This window comes from Pituophis catenifer, unplaced genomic scaffold (assembly GCF_029215685.1).
Source record: "Pituophis catenifer annectens isolate HBS135680 unplaced genomic scaffold, rPitCat1.0.hap2 SCAF_1, whole genome shotgun sequence".
Classification (NCBI taxonomy): domain Eukaryota; kingdom Metazoa; phylum Chordata; class Lepidosauria; order Squamata; family Colubridae; genus Pituophis; species Pituophis catenifer.
Genome location: NW_027256881.1, coordinates 284,921,471 through 284,935,530, shown reverse-complemented (window position 1 = coordinate 284,935,530; position 14,060 = coordinate 284,921,471). Strand labels below are relative to the sequence as shown.

At 37.8% G+C, this 14,060-nt stretch overlaps 1 protein-coding gene across 1 annotated transcript; it reads left to right on the top strand.

The window, feature by feature from the left end:
• The first annotated feature begins 1,780 nt into the window (after positions 1-1,780).
• On the top strand, positions 1,781-12,600 carry RAD51 (RAD51 recombinase). The gene is made up of 10 exons (XM_070931325.1): positions 1,781-1,975; positions 2,283-2,390; positions 3,253-3,390; positions 3,912-4,029; positions 4,709-4,800; positions 6,797-6,891; positions 6,995-7,108; positions 8,508-8,637; positions 9,203-9,324; positions 12,009-12,600. Exons 2-10 carry the CDS (start codon positions 2,304-2,306, stop codon positions 12,130-12,132), a joined length of 1,020 nt encoding a protein of 339 aa, XP_070787426.1. The 5' UTR covers positions 1,781-1,975; positions 2,283-2,303; the 3' UTR covers positions 12,133-12,600.
• Positions 12,601-14,060: the final 1,460 nt, after the last annotated feature.

Below are 14,060 nucleotides of genomic sequence, written 5' to 3'. Positions count from 1 at the left end.
GAAGCAAGTGCTACTTTGCAGGCTTAATGTATAACACAATAGGCATTCTATTTATTTCACTATAGATTGCATCAGAATGTAGTTCATGTCTCCCGCCTCATCCCTTTCCTGGAATGGAAGGGAGCAAGATGCCCAGGGGGAGGAGGGTGGGGTCTTCTCTTAATCTATTAACCACCTCTAGAAAGCCATGCTCCGTTGGGGCCTCAGGCCAATTGGCAGAGTTTTCAGGCCTTTTTGGAAGGCCAAAAGGGAGGATCTGAATCACACCTTTGGGCTGTGATGTTTCAGAGGATGAAAGCCATGGCAGAAACTACAATAATGCCTTCTCTAACCATATCACACATATTGAGTTTGTAATTAACAGTGTTTCAGAAGTATAGTTGTGGAAAACTAAGTTTTTCATTACCTTAAGAAGAAATAATTACACACTGTATTAAGCCATAGTTTATTGAACAAATCACTATTATCTGGGTTTCTGCAAGTTAAAACTACACACCATAATTATCTAGTCATAGATTCCTCGCTCTTTAAGAATTTAAATCGGTGTTTCTCAAACGTGGCCATTTTTAAGATGTGTGGCTTTTATCTTGCAGAATCCCCCAATCAGCAAGCTGGCTAGGAAATTTTGGGAGTTGAAGTTCACACATCTTAAAACTTGCCAAAAGTTTGAAAAACACTGGCTTAAGCAGAACTATAATAAGGCATATGAACCAACTTGCATCCACATGCATTTCACAAAAACAGGTTTATTCAGCAAACTCCTGCAAGGGGGAAGGGAGGACATAAAGAGTAAAATAGCCAATTTGATCTAGGATTTAAGGTATGGGGCTAGAAACCAGGAGACTGAGTTCCAGTCCCTCCTGAGATAAAAACAGCTGGGTGACTTTGGGCCAGCCATTCTCAGCCCAACCCACCTCACAGGGTGATTGCTGCGGAGAAAAAGAGGAAGGAATATTGTTTATATTGGCTACTTTGAATTGCATATAAAGTAATAAAGGCAAGGCGAAAACCTAAAAAAAAAAAAAGTTAAGTGGAGATCCAAGTAAATAACATTCTGTCTTAATTCGCACTAGTTTGCTGCTCTTTGCCATCGCCTACCGCAATTTTCCAGGGGAAAAGATAAGATGTTCAATTACGGTAGTAGGACCTGCCGTCTATCGAAGTAACTAAATACGGGAAATGCACTTGCTTTGATAGGGAATATCCTCTTACAGACCGATGATCAATCCTCATTCCAAAATCTCCGTGGGGATGCAATATTTGGGACGGGGGGGAGAAATTCTTCAAACAAATAGGTATAAACGGTCATTCTCCTCCTCTACCGCCTATATTGTCTTAATACATCGCGTATTACTCTGCTTCACTTTCCCACGTACAGTTCAAAAGTTTCAGGAAGTTGCATCCATTCAGATACAAGATGCATGGATAATCACGAAGAGAAAAGGTTCGGGTTGAAGTTGGCATTTTGAAAATGATGGCTCTCTAGATAACCGATCTAGACACCACGGATATAAGGAGAGAATCCCAATGAAAATAAACTACAAGATTGTTAAAAAAAGAAACAAACAATTTGGAAAGATGCCTCTCCGCCGGATCAAACGCTTTCCTTCCGCTCCGCCAAACAAGCTTTAAAAAAAAGTGCGCATGCGCAAAGGGTAACTTATTTTTGGTCTAGCCCGCGTTCCGCAGGGGCTGTCTGTACGCCTGTGCGTCGGTCACGTGACCCGTGGCGGGTTAATCTGAACCGGGAGGTGGAAGAAGCAAACGAGCCTAAGCGGCTCGGCCTTCGGAGGGGCCGAAGGATCCCGGCTGCGCCAGGCCTTCGAACGGCCTAGCGGAGCCTCGATTCACAACTCGACCGAAACATCGAGCTTCGTTCACTTTCCACACGGAAGGCGGCTGTTGGAGGCCAGAGGCCGTTTCCCTTTGGGCCTCTCTCGCGCGGTGTTGGCAGAAGAGAATTGGGGACAGAAAGGTGTCGCTTGGGGGTTTGTAAATCGTGGTCTCAGACCCGGTCAGGAATAAAATGAGGGCTATTAATAATAATATTTTTTTAAAATATTAATCTCACTTTTACTCCTGTTTAATGTTAATGAGTGCAGTATGCCAAGAAATGCATAACATTTACAGCGTTTGTATTTGTGGGTGGTCATCCAGATAGGGTTACTTTTCACCTATGAAAACATAAGAGGATAGGACTATAAAATTAAAGGGCAATTTTAAAAAGCTGTACACCGTTAACGTACTTTTGTTCAAACTGCAGTTGTTTTCCCTCTTGATAGGAATATCGGATACTTTGTGCCATGGCTATGCAAATGCAATGCGATGAGAGCATAGATATCTCCACGGAGGAGGAAAGCTTTGGTCCTCAGCCTATTTCTCGTTTAGAGGTATGTATTACTAGCATGTATTACTGTAAAATTCTGTTGGAGTCGTATCTTGAATCCCATCTTATATTCTTTATTGATAGTTTTCCAGTTTACTGTTTTAGTGCAAGTTTCAATGAAACCATTAATTCTAGCTTTTTAAATTTTTTGATGAAATAAAGCTCCTGCTGATATTATAAAATATTTTACTTGACAACGGGCGATTTGTTTCTTTTTTATGCAATCTTTGAAAGAAGTTGAGAAAAGGAGGACAAATTGTTATCCAAATCATTATAATTTCCAAATCTTAGCGTTATTGAAATAACTTATTTTTTAATGATTTTTTTTATTTTTAATAACGGTTTTATACTTTTGTAATAATTGGTTTTATAAATTGCTTTTATTGTTTGTTGTAAATTGCCCAGCGTTGCTTCTGTGAAATGGAAGGCCATATAAATGTGATAGATAAATCTTAAATGTATTTTTGTTACTTGTTGCTTATGCACAAAAAGGAAGACAATGTTAGGTATTGATTCATTGTGTAAAATATATTTTCCAAAAAAACAACAACCTGGTTTTATTTTTAAAAACTTAGAATATATTTTTTACTAAAAACTTTACTTGCTGAAGAATTTAAAGTTGTGTTTTTGTTTTTTTAAATGGATGGAAATGATAGAAATGAACAAAGCTGATTATAAATGTCAGCTGCTATCTTTGCAGACTGAAGGATCAGATCTCATAGAGTTCAGTGAAGCTCACTCTTACATTAGAATATTAGGTTGTTTAGTTTTGTTACCTATTACATTTGGATCATTATATCTGACATGTATAGAACTCTTTGATTTCTACATAAACGTGTTATATAACAATATATTTGTTTCTATAGCAATGTGGAATAAATGCAAATGATGTGAAGAAGTTGGAAGAAGCTGGTTTTCACACTGTTGAAGCTGTTGCCTATGCACCAAAGAAGGAATTGCTCAATATTAAAGGCATCAGTGAAGCTAAAGCAGATAAAATCTTGGTAATCATGCTTAGCTTAAAAATGTTCAGAAAATATATACATCTGCAATACTGAGTATTATTTGTATTATCTTATTGACTGATTGATTTGACTTCTGTGGGCATCTACTTTATATAATGATTCTTGGTGGCTCATAACAATTCATAAAATAGAAATGACCTTTCCCTCCAGGATATAAGACCAAACATCCTCTCAGCTCAACTCCATCCTAGCCTAATGCTTGGGGGACAGCCAGCTTTCCATGGCCCTCTAGAAGACTAGATGGGTAGGGATCCCTCAAATCTCAGGTGGGAGGCTATTCCAAAGGGCCATCAAAAAAGAGCATTTCCAAGACCCCATTAAGTAATAACATTTAAGAGAGAGAACCTGGAACATGCCCACTCTATCATATACTTTTTGCAAGTGGTTGATTGTAATTTTAAAGGATTATAGGAAAACATGAGAGTTTTAACACAAAAATACAAATGAAATAACCGAGTTGTAAAATAAAACCAACCTTTTGATTTTACTGTCATTTGCAGGCTGAAGCAGCAAAGTTGGTTCCAATGGGATTCACCACAGCTACAGAGTTTCATCAAAGACGCTCAGAGATCATTCAAATTACCACTGGATCCAAAGAACTTGATAAGCTGCTTCAAGGTACAACATTTGATTTATAATTGGTCCTGAAGTCATTATTATGTGAAGTTGACATATTACATGTTATAAATCAAAAGTAGATGACATAAATATACATGGTGGTTTTGGATTGCTTCTAGCATTAATACGGGAAAGAGCATATTTTGAGGTCCCATAAACTTTGAATTTAATTTTTATATTACACTGCTTTGCAGACTTAATACAGTGAAGTTTACTTCTGAAAAAATAGTAGGAGACCATTGCTAAAAAAAATGTACAGATTGTTTCTCAAGCTAAAGTCCTCATACTTTAATTTCTCCTAAAAGAGTTGTTACAAAAATAATCTCATGCAACAAAGTAATAACAGCATCCTGATAAGGTCATATGAAAAACATCTAGTTGTTGAATAATATTAAATAGGTTTCATAAATGAAAATAAAAACCTGTTGTGCAGTATGGCTGATTTGCATAATAATGTCCACAATCTGAATTCTGTTCATTATGTTTCTTGTAATTGAAACATGTAAAAGTATTTGAGTTTCAGAAGTAAATTTGTTCAATATGGGATATATTTGCAGAAATAAGAAAGATTTTCAGATCTCTTTAGGTTTGAATTTAAATGTGTGATACACAATCTCAGGAGTATATTTATATGTCTACAATTATTGTGATATGCCTGAAATTTTTACTTCTTGTTCAGGTGGAATAGAAACTGGGTCAATAACAGAGATGTTTGGAGAATTCCGCACAGGAAAAACTCAGATATGTCATACATTGGCTGTAACCTGTCAAGTAAGCAACGGAGACTCTTCTTTGTGTAATACTGTGCAGAAAAATCTTTAGAATTTGTTTTATTCCATATATTTTAATTACATGGTTCTCAGGACTGGGAAGATAATGCAGTAAGATTAGGATAGTCCTTTTGACCAGGAAGGTTCAGTTAGATGTTTGGTTGAAGACCCTGATTTGGAAGTCTTGATTTCACTGAGGTGGAGAATGCTGCAGTTCTTTAGCACAAGGACATTCTAGAAAGCTAAATTTATTTATTTATTTATTTATTTATTATATTTCTATACCGCCTTTCTCCCGTAGGACTCAAGGCGGTGTACAGTCAAGAAAAATATAGACACACAAACATCATAAAATTGCTAATTAAAATTGTTACTTAGTTTGATCAATTAAATAAAACCCAGAATTAGATAACATTTAAAAAATCATTTGCATGTTTGTATGTTTAGCCCTGCCTGTTGGAACATCAGGGTCTTGAGGGCACGGCGGAAAGCACGGAGATCAGGGATATTCCGTATGAGATATTGGATAGCAAATCCAGGACTGGGAATTTGTAGGCTTGGTAGATGCTCTGAAAATTTAGAATTATTTTTAATTATACTAGAATAGAAAACTGTTCTTAATTATTTCTACAACTATAATTTCCACTGATAGACCCTCTTTCCACAACAGTGGATTTATTTGCTATATCATTCAGCTAATGGCTTTTAGAATGAATTTAGTTTTCCTCAATTATCTTTAATGTTTTATCGGGTGAAATGTGCCCCATAAAATCCATCAACAGAATAAATATTAATTGTGGTATATAAGCTATATATTATTAGATGGTTTACAGATATTTTAGTAGTTTGATTGTTGTCATTTAATGTTTATCTTAAATTGGCCTCTTCAGTTACCCCTTTTCTCATTTTTCCTTTTAAGAAACCTATTAATAATTTTTTTCTTTTAAGAGTTACAAACAAAATAATATATTTTGGTTTGTTTGGTTATCAGTTTGTATTTCTAGGTGATAATAAGACAACTCCCCAATAACCTGATATAATGGATTATACCCAATGATGTGTGTTCACTGACAGGGCAGATTAATTCTTTCTCATACACACTCCAGATTGGCCCTAGTACACTGATGGCTAACCTTTTTGCCATCGTGTGCCAAAAGCGGGGGGGGGGGTGTCATGCGCGTGTGTGCCCACACCCATAATTCTATGCGCCCTCCCCCCCGCATACCCCTCCAGGCTCCACCCGCTTTTGGCACACGATGGCCTGGTAGGCCCATTTTTTGCTCTCCCCAGGCTCCAGAGCCCCTCTAGGAGCCTGGGGAGGGCGAAAACGGCCTTACCCACCCATCGGAGGCCCTCCAGAGGCCGGAAACGGCCCATTTGCTGACTTCCAATCCCACCCCCAGGCCAGAGGTGGGTTTCAGCAGGTTCTGACCAGTTCTGCAGAACTGATAGAGGAAATTTTGAGTAGTTCGGAGAACCGGTAGTAAAAATTCTGACTGGCTCTGCCCCCATCTATTCTCTGCCTCCCGAGTCCCAGCTGATCGGGAGGAAATGGGATTTCGCAGTATCCTTCCCCTGGATTGGGGTGGGAATGGAGATTTTACAGTATCCTTCCCCTGCCACGCCCACCAAGCCATGCCATCCATGCCCACCAAGCCACACCCACAGAACAGATAGTAAAAGTTTTTGAAACCCACCACTGCCCCAGGCCCTCCGGGGGCAAGAAACAGCCTGTTTCCCTACTTCTGGGTGGCCCAGAAGGCCCGAAAATTAGTGGCTGGCACACATGGCCACCATAGATTGGCCATCACGGCCTTAGTAGATTAGGAGATCTTCTGCAGCAAATTTAGAGAAGGGATGAGTAACTGGATGGGGGAAGAGTCACTTTGCATAATACTGGATACAAAATGTTGTATGGAATATCCATATCCTAGAAAGATGCAATTTTGGAATTTAGTCCACTTCTGTAAACTGAATTGGTCTTTTTTTTTCCTAAGCTCCCTATTGATCGAGGTGGTGGTGAAGGGAAGGCCATGTACATAGACACAGAAGGCACTTTCCGTCCAGAGCGCTTGCTAGCAGTAGCTGAGAGGTCTGTACTTCTATCAGGAAATTATTGGTGTGGGCATTATTTAAGTTGCATGCATTTATTTCCACTCCTGTAAAAATTATCTATTTTTGCCTTATTTTCCCAGATATGGTTTATCTGGGAGTGATGTTCTTGATAACGTGGCCTATGCTCGAGGATTTAATACAGACCATCAAACCCAGCTGCTTTATCAAGCATCTGCTATGATGACAGAATCAAGGTAAAAAAAAAAAAAGTCAAGAAAACAGACTTTTTTCCTTTAACCAATTAAAATATTTATATGTAAGAGATGTCCAATTTAAGATATGCATCATTTTATACAAGTTGGAAAGATAATGGCATAAAAACCTCCTTTGGTTCTTTCCCTATAAAAGTTCTTACGATAAAATTGCTTTTCAAAACAAGCTGTATTTACCACAGGTTTGCCTGCTTTCTAGGAGTCTTAGCTAAAGACAAAACTATATATATATTACAATGGTTCAATAGAAGCTTTGTTAACAAGTTGAATTCCTTTGATAAATAAATTGCATATGCTTTTTATCACCATATGTTGAATTGAATGAAAGCGCCTTCTTTTATTATTGTTCCCCTTACGTCATACCATTTTCTGATATTAATTCTAACATATGTGAGGATATTTTTTAACCAATTACAACCGTGTTTTATCTTTAATCATTTCAAATCATATCATCCTGATAAAGCCAATTTGGCGTTGTGATTAAAGGCAGCAGACTAGAAACTGGGAGATGGTTAATTCTAGTCCTGCCTTAGGCATAAGCCAGCTAGGTGACCTTGGACCAGTCACTTTCTCTCAAGTTTAGCAAGAATGAGGCAATAGTCAACCAACCACCTCTGAAATCTTGCCAGGAAAACTGGAGGGACTAATCCAGGCAGTGTTCAGAAGTCAAAAAACTCTCTCAAAGGGCAACATGCATTATCCTGGCAAGAGATGATAGACAGCTGTACAGAGGCTGCTTGTCATTATTAGGCATGCCTGCTTTACAGGATTTAATGTGAAACTTGAATGGATACCAAGAAAGAAATCAAGGTTGTTCTCACTGCTTCAATTGTCAGTTGGTTTGGTTTTCATCCTGGTAAGGCTATAAATATTGCCAACGTGGCTTTATCTTGCTCAGGAAGGGCAGTAGGATGTATAGGTAGTCCTTGAGTTATGCCCACAATTGAGTCCAAAATTTCTGTTCGTGAGCGAAACATTTAAGTGAATTTTGCTCCCTTTTTCTTGCCATTGTTGTTAAGTGAATCACTGCAGCTGTTAAGTTAGTGACACGGTTGTTAAGTGAATCTAGCTTCCTCACTGATTTTGCTTGTCAGAAGGTCGTCAATTGCCAAGCGTCTGAATTTTGTTCATGTGACTGTGGGGCTGCTGCGATGGTCGATAAGTGACCATCGCAGCAGTTTTTGCAGTGCCATTGAAACTTTGGACGGTCACTAAATAAACTGTTGTAAGTTGAGGACTACCTGTATTCCTTTTTTGATACTTAACGTATTCAATTGAAGCATGCTAAAAATTGGCCAGGCAATCCAGAAAAGCAAGCATGTTTGGAGAGCAAGAATTAAAATCAGTACATGAAAAATGTTGTTCTGCTCTTTTCTTTTAGATATGCTTTACTGATAGTGGACAGTGCCACAGCTCTTTACCGGACAGACTACTCTGGCCGAGGGGAGTTATCGGCCAGGCAGATGCACTTAGCCAGATTCCTGCGCATGTTGCTTCGACTAGCAGATGAGGTAATCATTAGTTCCACTTGCAATGTTTTGCATAAAGACCCTTGTAGCAATGTGTAGTCCCAAGACACCTGGAGATTTTTCAGTTATTTATTTTGTATGGGTGGGTGGGGGGGAGATCTACGCTTTACAGATTAATCCTGACAACCTAATTACTAGTTATGTTTCACACCTGCACACTTGTCCATGGTGTGCCATGGGGCAAATTAGCTTGCACCATCTGGCTAGCAGTGTTCGCATTGATGACATCTTCTGTGGCCTCTTCTGCCTGACTCACTTCACGTCCAGGCAGGGCTCCCGTTCTTGCACAGTTACCCTTTCCCAACGAAGCAATACCCATTTATCTACTCAACAATAATGCTTTCAAACTGCTGGGTGGGCAGGGCAGGAGTTAGAGGTGAGTGACAGGAGTTCACCCTGTCCTGCAATACTACCAGGGCTCAAACCACTGGAGTGTCAACCATTTCTGGTTGGCAAATACAGCATCCTTAAGCCACCGTGCCTCTTTTTTTTTCCCCCAGTTTATAGTGAAGAAGCTGAAACTGATTGTATGTTTCTTTCACAACAGTTTGGTGTAGCAGTTGTGATCACAAACCAGGTGGTAGCACAAGTAGATGGAGCTGCAATGTTTGCTGCAGATCCTAAGAAACCTATTGGAGGGAATATTATCGCACATGCTTCAACAACCAGGTAGGATGGCAGATGCTAGCTTTAGTGAATACAGTTTTCACGCTTTCAATTAATTAGAAATTTTGTGAAAATTAGAATAAAGCTTCAACGTGATGTCAGATTTTGCTGAAACTGAAATCAAGTTTTGTTTAAATAGAAATTGATGATTTGTAGTTTCTATTCTAACTCAAGATAGCTAACATTTCAGAGTGCTTTTTACAAAGAAAAACGGGGGGAAAATACTTTCAATAGATTAAAAAGCAGAATATAAAATATAGTCCTCAAGCTATTAAATATCTCTTTAAAAGTCTGCTTATTTTATAAACCACACTGGTTCAAAAAATCCAGATGTGCATTAGGTTTACCTTATAAAAGAAATTCCAGACTTTAATTAGGTGGCAGCGTTTGACATCAATTGGAGAGAGCTGGTGACTACAGTTAAGAGACAAAAATTATGGAGAGGTACATTTTGTTTTGCAAAAAAGATGGCGATAAAAAAATGAATTACAACAAATAACAGATGCTGTAGAAGTAGTACAAAACTTTGTGTTTCCTGTAACTCGTTTCCACCACAAGGTGGCCTCAGGTCCACTGTTTATAGACTTCATAGATTGCAGAGGATGTTCTAGAGATGATAGCCTCAAGAATTAGAAGCATGTGAACAGTAGTCATAAAGTTCCAAAAGGACAAAAAGGGTTACAATCTGTTTACATGATGGAATTGCAGAAGATCTAATTAAAAGTAATCCTGATTATGAATACTGTATAGTAATTATAAGCAATTGTTATGTGATGTTTTCAAAATGTTCAATTAAATATTTGAAAGTGAATGGAAAGTATCTTATCTGCAAGCTTTGGAGAATACAGTAATTAACTATGTAGAAAAATATTTTTAATATGTCAGGGAATTGAGCAGCCAAAGTGCAAATGGAATCAGAAACTCAGACCTGAGCCAGTTTTATATAAATAAATATGTTTACATTAAATAAGGTAGGCAAACAGGAGCATAGTCTAGTAAATCAGCAGCAGGAACATCATCAGGTAAATCACAGAGAACAGACATAGCACATAAGAAAAAGGTGGGAAACAAACACTCCCCCTTTTCACTCACAGCAACCAGGTTGTCTCATGTAGTGGCCAGCTCTCTTTATCCAATTAGGTATAACTATGTGTTCTTACTCATTGTGCAAGCCTTCACTGCTCCAGCTATTAAATTTTAAATATCTTAATGTGAGAAGTTTGTTTTTAATGCTCTGACAAGAAATAACTGTTTTTCAGCACCTAAAATAGTTGAGAAATTCAACAATAAAGTATTGAAGGTGAATTATAAATAAAATAAGGAAATTAATCTGTTTAAGCTTTTTAACAGACAATGTAGTGGGTGCTGGAATTGAATTCACATTATGTAGTGAAGACAGTGAAACCACTTCCCCCTTTTTTCAGGGTACAATAAAGCATTTTAACATGTTTCCTGGAACACGTTTTGTCTTTCGTCCCAGAGTAAGATGAAATTCACACACAAACACACACACACACGTTTCCTATTGATTGAAATAAATTATTTCATGAACTTCAAATAAGGTTTCCTTTCCAGCTGGATGGAGTCCTGAATAGCAGCTTTAGGGGCTGAGATTCACTAACCTTTTTTGGCAGATTCCCCCATGATTGAGAGAAGCTGATATCCATAGTCTGTAGTCGGCATGATTTAAAAGAAGTTACAATTAGGATTATATCAAATGTTTTTCTTCTACAGAAAACGTTTTAGTCCAACCCCCTCAGCATAAGTCATAGGGAAGTTTGCAAGTCAAAGTCAAAATGTTCTCCATCTTTTTCCCATTTGTGGAAACCTTCACTAGGGAACATTGTGTGAATGGTAATAGAAACAAAATCAAAGTTTTATTGATCAAGTACAGGAGGAGTAATTACTATGATTCTTTGGACCTGATTATATTCTATACCAGACTTCCAATTTGTATGTTTCTCGAAGCATAAAGCTAAGTTTGAATCTTCAGCTACCAACATAATGAAGAAAATTACCTTACAAATTTATCATAATGGTATATTGTAAAACAGTAGTTGAAAGCAAAAAAAATGTATATTTAATATGAATGCATATTTGTAAGATGCAATAAGTTCTTATGTGGACATTATTATGACTTAATAGAAGGCTTATTTAATTGCTTCTTTAGCCCTTTCAGATATTCAAATACACATGAGTATTTTGGATAATATTGTGCTCTGCTGTTGGTGTTCTTGGCATATCTATGTGTTGTAGGCACATCAGGCCAATTTCAGACTTTCTGTAAGAAACCAACTTTATTTGATTGATGTCACTGGGACAGTACTTACCTGTAGCACTTGGAAGGAGTAAGAGAAAGCAGCAAAAAATACAAGAGACTAGTATTCAGCAATGGATTTGGTTATGTAACTATGTTTTAACAAAGATAATGAAGTAGGATTTTTTTTTCTGTTTATCACATTAGCCTTTTCCTTTAACTAACTTGCCTATTTTACCTGACCATTTTGTTTGAGTTTCCAAAAGTATATCAGGGATGAAGAAAAGTTTAAAACACTAATAATTAACTGAATATTGCCCAGAATATTCTCTGGTTGATAGAATGGCATATAAGTTGAATAAATGTCTAATGTTTTATTTAATAGTTCATTATTTTTTATTTTAATAACTGCATTAATTTGTCTGGTTAGGCTTTACTTGAGAAAAGGTCGTGGTGAAACTAGGATATGCAAGATATACGATTCCCCTTGCCTCCCTGAAGCAGAAGCCATGTTTGCTATTAATGCTGATGGAATAGGAGATGCTAAAGACTGAAGAACTTGTCTCTCTAATTTGTTGTGCAAAATTGGGCCAAAGGGGTATTTCTTTCCATATGATCCTGTTCTTCATGAGACTTCTACTATAGTACCAGAAGAAACAATCATAAATTGTTATTGTGGATAAGCTATAGAAGACTCCTGGACTATCTAAAACATACCAAACATACTGATAACTTACTAAGATCTTCTTGTTTAGTGCAGTAGAATAGTAACAACTCTGAGAAATAACATTTGCAGAATTTATGCAGTTTATGTATATATCAAGTGTGAAACATTCAACACTTTCTGATTTTTATGACTGAAGACAAAATAAAATGCAAGAAATTTGATCAATAAAGGAACTATCTAATAAAATTAAAGCAGCAATTGTTAAATGGCTAGCAGGAAATTTTCATAAATTTGTAGTTTCTTTTTCAAGGACAAACTAGAAGTTGTATTTTTTTATATACACACACACATACTTGCACAGCTGTAAATTGAAATATTGCATCAGCCAAGAAAAGCTAGCTATTATATAAACAAAGGTTGTGATATGTTCTATGTCTTCCATGTGTAAATATTTTCATAATTATAATTATAATGATTTAATTAAAGTTAATCATACTATGATTGCAATTTTGACTATGTTTATGGCTATGGCTATGTTTGTGTTTTGATTCTTATTTATATTTTGAGACAAAAGGGTGAATGAGTATTGTAGGAAATCTCATCTGGAAAAAAAATCATTTCATTTTAATTTTTTACTTACAGTGATTTACTTACAGTGATTTCCACAAATGTAATAGCTCCTTACAGGTGATATAAGGTACAGAGAAAAACTAGAAAATACTCAGAAAAACCAAAGCAGCTCATTTATTCAATTTAGCTACCACCTGAAACAAACTGGGCCATTTTCATTTACAGTGGTACCTCGGTACTCTTTAATTGGTTCCAGGAGGTATGGTGAGTAGTATGAGTGCCAAACAAACCATGTGACTAACACATTTTTGTTTCGATGTTGGTCGCAAGGTAGCCAACTGACAACTTCTAGCTTGCACACCAAGTACTGAATAAACGACGAGTACCGGGATGAAATATTCACATCAAAATGCAAGAAGTACCAAATTCAGCAACTTTCAGAGCTATCGAGTGCTGAGGTACCACTGTACATTTTTGGGGGGAATCAACTGTGTGTCAACTCACAAAGCTTTCCTGGCCTGCTCCTGAGTTGCCATAGGCAGGGGGATGGGAATCACGCCTCGCAGCTGCACCAAGAAATTCATACCTCAGTCAAGACAAGACACAGCCTAGCCCACCAAAGTCTAGGCCATCTCCATGGAGACTCGCAACAGCTGGAGGGAGTGGCTTCTACGACCCGTGAAATTGCTTCGTTGGGGAATGTGGTGACACTGGGGGGAGGGGGAAATGGTCAGAAGCAAGGCGCAAATTGGGTGAAACCAGTTTCACCTAGGTAGCGCCAACATGGTGCTCCTAATAAACAACTGGATTTTTCTTGCTAAATGGCTTGAGACTCTTAATTTTATTAAACCATTGGTTGGAACCCTGACATCAAGCCAGCTCTCCCAAAACTAACCAAAAATGACCGGGATTCCTGAGCCCTGGACTCTCCACTTGCTCTCCGATACCTGGGGTGCGTAGAGAGAAACTCAGGCTACCATGGCAGAGGGTGGAATCTCCAAAGAAAGCCTGCTCCTGGCAACCCAGAAGGAAGCAGACACTACTCCTGCCCAATAGGCCAATCGGAACCCAAGTGCAGCCGTCTCTGACCATGGAAACCGAGACGCCTGGGGTGCCCGCCTCAGTGACCGAAGTGGAAGGAGATGACTGTAACACTGTTTTCAACAATCTTTAATCCTCACTAGACAAATGCTACTTGCCTTTGTTAATTATTGACTGGGCATTATATAGCCATACGTCTACTGC